The 8,433-nt window shown below is 49.4% G+C and overlaps 1 protein-coding gene across 2 annotated transcripts in view; it reads left to right on the top strand.

Moving 5' to 3' along the window:
* The first annotated feature begins 910 nt into the window (after positions 1 to 910).
* Positions 911 to 8,433, top strand: part of LOC142803339 (uncharacterized) — a 61,532-nt gene continuing 54,009 nt past the window's right edge. For both annotated transcript variants that reach the window (XM_075888455.1, XM_075888454.1), the window contains exon 1: positions 911 to 996. In XM_075888455.1, coding sequence (XP_075744570.1) covers positions 994 to 996 — 3 coding nt within the window. In that variant the 5' untranslated portion in view covers positions 911 to 993. The remainder of the gene's footprint in view (positions 997 to 8,433) is intronic.

Raw genomic sequence — 8,433 nt, 5'->3', positions numbered from 1 at the left:
TATGTTCTGGCAATAGAGCTTCTTTATCACTAGCTAATAGTTTGAATTAGGAAATATTAAGCACTGATCTAAAGCCTGTCGTTCAAACAGAGTGCGCAGTTGAGCCATATAGGAGCATCATCAGATGAAGTTTTGCAATATCTGAGATATATTTTATGTATTTCATATATTATCTCTATTATTTATTTATAATCAAGTTTTACCTTACATGGAGCAGCATTTACTAAAAGACACTAAAACTATCAGAAGTACTTTCGCTTTATTATGGAATATCTTTTTCGCATACCTTTCTGTGTTTAACGCGATAGGGTTAAGTAGCTCGTTTCAGAGAAATTTCGGCAAACATTATAGTAAGTATACTTCAGAAACCATCAAAATTTTGTTCTGCAATGTGCAAAGTTTGCATTTTGTAAATTCTTTTATTTAAAACTGAATATTATGCGAAGAGGCCCCCCAGTTATCGGCTAATCCCCCAAAGTTGTATGAGCTACAAGCGAAGGTAAACAAAAACAAGATCCAAAAACGAAAATCCAATCCTGCACATGTTTTACCGTAAAACATGAATTATAGCAGTAATAATACGGGGTGAAAGCGTACAGAGGAAATGTTATTATTAGAATCGCTTAAAGACAGGCGCCCACTACAAAACCGGACACGTTACTGTGCCTATTCCCTAAAGGTCACGTAGTCGGTGCATAGCAAGTTAGAAAATAATTTGTTCACCAAGTTTTCAAAGTACGCACTAGGACAAGATATCGCTATCGCGTTCAACTCCTAAAGGCGTAGCTTATCGTAAATTTTCTTCTATATTTCTTAATTCATTTGTCAAAATCAACTGCTGCATTGTTGGTGGACGATGCCTCGTAAAGGGTTGTGCCATTTTTGGGGGAGTCATCATCATCACGACCAACGGACACCTATAGCAGAGCCAGCAGTGCGATACACGGTCCTTCCTAGATTTCAAGGGATCCTGCAGTACCAGTGAACCAAATCATGGTAAAGTGAATATTGTTAAATGCTGTTTCGCTGTAGTAGAGTGTACTAGAACAAGGGAGTTAAAGTAAAGCATTAAAAGTGAAGCCCAAACAGAGTCAATTTGCATGTGCGCTGTGATTGGTAGTCTGCAATGCACCGTCGTTTTAGTAGTCGAGGGGGAGAATGCTCGCTTCATACTCAAAAGACCCAGGTTTGAATCACAGCTGTAGACGATAGATTTTCTTTTTCTTAATTTTACTTGCACAGGTGTACTGGTTGGTGTTTTTTTCTAATCTGGGTTCAATTGCGGCATATTGCTACAAAACGTCGCTCGAAAGATGACGATGTGCTTTCATAGCAGGCAAGTAAAAGCACAATGTCTCTCTTATTCGTCGAAATTTCGGAAGCCATGCTTTGAAGTTTTTGTTGAATTCCGTGTGGTGACGCTGCAAATAAAGGTGCTTATTGTCATGTTTTTCATTCTTTATTTCATATTTCACGTGAGTTTTGTAGCAATATGTGGCAACTGAAGCCAGAATTTAAAAAAAAGCTAAACAATACAGCTGTGGAAGTAAAATTTGAAAAAAGAAAATCTGTTGTCCACAGCTGCGATTAGAGCCTGGGTATTTTGAGTTGGAAGCAAGCATTCTACCCCTAGACCACTTCGGTGAAGCGGCGCACGGCTCTTAAAACGATGACACAATGCAGACTGCCAATTGCAGTGCCACAAGCGGATCGACCCTGTTTGGGCTTTATTTTCGGAGCTTGGTCTGGGCACTCCCCTTATTCTGGTACATTGTAGCCGCAAATTTCAGGTTAGCTCAAACGTGTAGCATTTCGAAGACATTCGGCTGAATCGCGCACTTTTTGCTTTCCTGAATGTCGTATATGCCGATGTTCTGCTCATATATTACATAGAAGTATCTGTTTTGATAGCATTTTTGGAAAGCAAAAGCCAGGTTGTTAGGAATTAGAAATACAGCTAATCGTGCACATGAAGAGGCTATATGCAATAGTAATGCTAATGCACCATGCAAATATTGGAATCATATTGCTACGTGCCAGTGCATGGAGCTGAAGAAGACAAAGCAGATAGACTGGCACGAGCTAATCTGTGTGGCTGGCGCTGCTCGTCTAACCGGCTGTAAATACATCGATGACTATCCCTCTGAGTCAGTCTCCTTCCCGTAACATATTTGGTGAAGTTGTGTGATCCCCGTCCTCGCCACGGAACTCCGAAGCGGACGCTCCCTCGCGGCTTACAACATGACCACTCAAGACTCGGCTACATCCTCTCCAGTCGCTCCCCCTTCTGCCCGACCTGTCAACCAAGCACCCGCAACAACTTTCGTGACGCTTCCCGCGCTCAAAGACCCCGGCGTGTTCTTGGGCAGCGAGGGTTCCGACGTCGACCAGTGGCTACGCCTCTACGAACGCGTAAGCGCCACTTACAAGTGGGATCCCACTCTTATGCTCGCAAACGTCATCTTTTATCTCGACGGAACCCCTCGTGTTAAGTTTGATAACCACGAGCACGAAATAACAAGCTGGGACAGCTTCAAGGCAAAGATCCCTGAGCTTTTTGGCAACATCTCTGGTCGTCGTGAAGCTGTGAAAAATGAGTTGTTGACTCATGCACAATCTTTCACGGAGCCCTACATCGGTTATATTCAGGCTGTCCTTTCACTATGCCGCCAAGCTGACGAAAATATGTCGGAACCTGAAAAAGTTGCGCATATCCTAAAGGGTATCGCCGACAATGCGTTCAACTTGTTGGTATTCAACAATGTGTCATCTGTTGATGCGATCATTCAAGAATGCCGCCGGTTCCAACAAGCTAAAAGCAGACGCATCTCCCATCAGTTACAGCGCCTTCCGAACACCACTGCGACGTCCTTGTGTCTCGACACATATCATCCACCAGACAACTGTGACAACTTGACGCGAGTCGTCAGGCGGGAGCTTGAAGCGGCTGCTCCAGCTAAGGTGGGACCAACGTCCCCTGACCCCTCTCCGCCAATTACGTTGCCTCTCATTCAAGCAGTCGTCCAGGAGGAAATCGCCAGCTTGGGAATTCACTCTATCTCACCGCCTCCCCACACCGACTACCAGCCCGATACACGCCTGCACGTTCCTTCCCGACCGGCTCTCCCTCAACGTTCTGTAATCCGTCCGCATGGCGAACACACGATGACAAGCCGATATGCTTCTCGCGTCACAGAATCGGGCACATTTCTCGCCATTGCAGAAGTCGCTGGGGTCCTCCTGCACAACCGTCCTCTCGTCCCTTCTATGCACGTCCTGCCTATCGCCATGAGACCAGCCGCGACCATTTTGCCCAGGAACCTGCTTCTGAACACCGCTACTCCCGCTCTCCCCCCCCCCCCCCCAACATCGCCAGTCTCGTGCTACGCAGCCCCGCCGACCATATTCCCCCGCCTTCCCACGAGGTTCCCCGAAGGAAAACTAAGCGTTGCAGCCCCCGGAGGTGGCGCTGCATCGCTCGGACTGACTGAAAATTCTCTTTTGACGATGCCGACAAAACGGAACCTCATAGATGTACAAGTAGACGGCGTAGATGTCACTGCTCTTGTCGACACCAGCGCCCAAATTTCCATGATGACGAGTAATTTTCACCGCAAGCTCAAGACGATTCTCACACCTGCAACCACTCAGTTCGTCCGTGTTGCGAATGGTGGTATAGCATCTATCGTTGGAATGTGCTCCGCTCGTGTGAGCATTGCGGATCGAGACACAGTTGTTCTCTTCGCCGTCCTTGATAAATGCCCCCACGACGTAATCTTAGGCCTCAACTTGCTGTCCGCGCATTCTGCCCTCATAGAATGTTCGACCAGTACGCTCTATCTACACTTGCCCGCAACAGAACCTCTTACAAAACGGCCGAGTCGCCTCTGCACAACGGGACACGCGCGCCTCCCTTCACAGACACTGACCTACATAGAGCTCGTCTCAATACAACCAGTTCCCCATGGTGACTATGTTCTGACCCCTATCACTGATGTCCTCATAAGCCGTGGCAACACATTACCACACACCATTCTGTCCGTCGAAGGAAATCCTACGTGCCTCCCAGATGTCAATTTCAGCTTGACACCTCAAGTTTTGCCACAAGGGATCTCTTTCGCGTTGCTCTGCACCTTAGAAGACAATGCGGTAGATGCTTTCGCGATAGCCGCCCCTTCTGACCCCCACGCTCAACATCAATCTACCACTCGCTCCGACAGCGCTATTAATTCGAAGATCGCTTCCAACTTAACGACGCACCAGACTGATGAGCTCCACCGGGTTCTGCTGTCCTACATCGACGTTTTTGACATCAGTGGCCATCCGTTGGGGAAAGCTACCGGTATGAGCCACCGCATAAACACTGGTAATGAGCATCCTATTCATAGGCGTCCATATTGGATGTCGGTGGCCGAGCGTCACATCATCCAAAGTGAGGTCGACAATATGCTCGCCAAGGACATCATTGAGCCATCCTGCAGTCCTTGGGCTTCTCCTGTAGTGCTAGTTCGCAAGAAAGACGGTGCATGGCGTTTCTGTGTGGATTATCGACACCTAAACAAAATTACCAAAAAAGACGTCTACCCTCTGCCACGAACAGATGATGCGCTTGATTGCCTCTATGGGTCCCACTATTTTTCTTCCAGAGACCTTCGTTCCGGCTACTGGCAGATAGAGGTAGATGAAATGGACCGTGAAAAGACGGCATTCATCACCCCCGATGGCCTATATCAGTTCAAGGGCATGCCCTTCGGCCTTTGTAACGCACCAGCCACCTTCGAACGAATGATGGACTCCCTGCTCAGAAGATTCAAATGGTCCACCTGTTTGTGCTACTTGGATGACGTCGTCGTCTTTTCACCAACATTTGAAACTCACATAGAGCGCCTCTCAGCCATCCTGGGAATCTTTCGTCGCGCTGGCCTGGAGCTCAACTCGTCCAAATGTCACTTTGGACGCCATCAAATCACAGCGCTTGGCCATTTAGTAGACGCCAACGGTGTACAACAAGACCCGGCAAATATCAGCGCCGTCAAAATCTTTCCTGTACCACAATCTGCGAAGGATGTACGCAGCTTTATCGGACTATGCTCCTACTTCCAACGCTTCGTGAAAAATTTTGCGCACACAGCGAGGCCGCTTACGCAGCTCCTCAAGAAAGAAGTCTCGTTTTTATGGGGCTCCGAAGAGGCTTCTGCGTTCTCGACTCTCGTCGCTCTTCTCACTACCCCTCCGATTCTGGCACACTTCAACCCTGCTGCCCCTACGGAAATCCATACAGATGCAAGTGGGCATGGCATTGGGGATGTGCTGGCTCAGAAACAACATGGCCATGATTGCGTTATTGCATATGCCAGCCGCCTCCTATCCGTCCCTGAACGTAACTATTCGATAACAGAGCGTGAGTGCTTGGTCCTTGTACGGGCGGTGGCGAAATTTCGACCTTATCTATACGGACGCCCATTTTCGGTAGTTACCGACCACCACGCACTCTGCTGGCTCAACTCTCTGAAAGATCCATCAGGCCACCTTGGTCGCTGGGCTTTGCACCTGCAAGAGTTTTCCTATTCGGTGGTCTACAAATCTGGCCGCCTACACCGTGATGCCAATTGCCTCTCCCGGTACCCTGTCGACGATCCTGAGTACACTGACAAGCCCACGGAGAACTCTATCTTGTCAGTGTCCGACTTCCTTAATAGTGGGGAAGAACAGAAGCGTGATCCAGAGCTGCTTGACATCATCAGCCGTATAGAATCCTCCACAAATGATGCTTCCGTCCACTACTTTGTCATTCAAAAGGGTGTGCTATACTGTCGCAATTTCTGACTAGACGGGCCCGACCTTCTCATTGTTGTGCCTAAGCATTTGCGCCGCTGTGTTCTCACCGAACTTCACGACGCTCCCACGGCTGGACACCTTGGCGTATCCCGCACGTACGAGCGCGTCCGGCGCCGTTTTTTCTGGTCAGGCCTTGCTCGTTCGGTACGCCGATACGTTGCCGCGTGTGACCTATGCCAATGTCGTAAAACACCGTCGCTGCTACCCGCTGGCCATCTTCAACCAATTGACATACCCGCGGAACCATTTTACCGTGTTGGGTTAGACCTGCTTGGTCCTTTTCCCACATCAACATTGGGAAACAAATGGATAGCCGTTATTACAGACTACGCTACACGCTACGCTATTACGCCAGCTCTACCGACCAGCTGTGCAACCGACGTCGCTGACTTCTTGTTACGGGACGTTATATTGATTCACGGCGCTCTGAGACAGCTTCTCACAGACCATGGCCGTACATTTCTATCCCAAGTCATCGCCGATATTCTGCGTTCTTGTTCCACGCAACACACACTGACAACCGCTTACCACCCTCAAACAAACAGCCTCACGGAACAATTTACCCGCACTTTAACAATCATGCTCGCTATGTACGTGTCGCCCGACCACCGAGACTGGGACCTTGCCTTACCCTACGCAACTTTGGCGTATAATTCATCCCGTCACGACACAGCGGGATTTTCGCCATTCTACTTATTGTACGTAAGAGAGCCGACTTTGCCACTGGACACAGTCATCTCAGCTCACACCTCGTCCACAAGCGAGTATGCCCGCGACGCGATTGCGCGAGCCGATCATGCCCGTCAGTTCGCTCGCGCTCGGCTGATGGCGTCGCAAACCAACCAATGCCGTCGGTACGATGCGGAACATAGAGACGTACATTTCGCTTCTAGTACCCTCGTTTTACTCTGGTCCCCTCATCGTCGGCTGGGCCTATCCGAAAAAATTCTGTCTCATTACATGGGACCCTACCGTATATTGCGTCAAGTAACACCTGTCACCTTCGAGATCAGCCGCATCTGTCCATCATCATCTACTATGCAGCCCAGTGATGTCGTACACGTCTCGCGGATCAAGCCCTACAATAATGCGTCAGATAACGACCTTTAAAGCACCGGGACGGTGCCTCCGCCACCGGGGGTCTTGCTACGTGCCAGTGCATTGAGCTGAAGAAGACAAAGCAGATAGACTGGCACGAGCTAATCTGTATGGCTGGCGCTGCTCGCCTAACAGGCTGTAAATACATCGGTGACTACCCCTCTGAGTCAGTCTCCTTCCCGTAACAATATCTCATCCTAATCTTTCCATATGAGATGTACTCAAAAGTATACAAACTTCGATCGTAAACTGAGATAATCTCTGTGCATTCTGTTTTCACTGCCCATGAGCGAATAAAGTGTCTTTCTTTCGGCTTTAAATGCCTGAATTTACAGCTATTTATCACCTTGATGCTGTGGTGACCACGGCACACAAACCTACGCAGCCTCCACCTCGTCACTGTTTAGCCCGGCACCACACAGCTAATCGCTGCTACACGCTTCCGATAAAAGACTCTGCCACGCAGTTTCACCGGAGGCTTACGTCACCACTACTGGCTATATAACCCAAGTTACCAAGCTTCGTTTCATGTTCTGTTTCTCAAACCATCTGAAGTGCAGCATCGGTATGCGTGCCCTGCTGTTGCTATTACGTTAATTAACATCGGTTCATTTTATGTTGCGTTCCGTCCTCCACCGACTCCACATTTTACATTTGGTGACCTAGAAATCGACCTAACCACACCACTATGGCCGACTCAGAATACCTCACCGCTCTCCGCCGTAAGGTGCAACAACTCCAACAAGAACAACTAACCAAGCAACAGCAGCAAGCTCGCAACGCTTCCACAAAGAAAGATGTGCCCACCGGCCCCGCTGAGGACGTCAGAAGTCCTACAGAAGCCACCCCGCACGCTGCTTTCTGGCGTGTTGCTGTCAAGCTTCCGCCGTTTTGGGCGAGTCAGCCGAGGTCTGGTTTGACCCGGTACAGGCCCAGTTCGCCCAGGCGCACATTAACTAGACCGGACCTTCTACGACTACGAACACTTAAAGACCGCACTTATTGGTCGCTTATCCCTCTCAGAAGAACAGAAGATACATTTGCAGTCCGCTGAGCTCGCTGAGCGCAACCCCTTCACAGCTCCTTCACTACATGCGTGCGCACATAGGCAACATGCACGTACAGAATTCTTTCCTGCAATTATAGTGGCTGCAACGGCTCCCGCCGCACGCCCATAGAATTCTGCTGGCACAGGTCAGGCTACCTCTAGGCGAACTTGCGGAAGATCGCGTCGTCGAGGCCTCCTTACCGCTGTTGTCGCCCACCACCCAGGCTGTCGCCGCACCGCTGAACACCGCGGAGCTTGCGCGCCGTATCGACGACATCGATTGACGGCTCACCCCATTCAACAACACCTTGGTGAACGTCGACCGATGCGGCAACGCCACTATTCGCCAAGTCGTGACCGTAACACCACCTCATTGCCGCAACTTGACATCAACGGTCTGTGTTACTACCACCGACGCTTCAGCGACAAAGCCCGGCAATGTCGACCAC

This window comes from Rhipicephalus microplus, chromosome 3 (genome assembly GCF_043290135.1).
Source record: "Rhipicephalus microplus isolate Deutch F79 chromosome 3, USDA_Rmic, whole genome shotgun sequence".
Lineage (NCBI taxonomy): Eukaryota > Metazoa > Arthropoda > Arachnida > Ixodida > Ixodidae > Rhipicephalus > Rhipicephalus microplus.
Note: the sequence above shows the minus strand (reverse complement) of the source record. Positions and strands in the feature narration are given on the sequence as shown.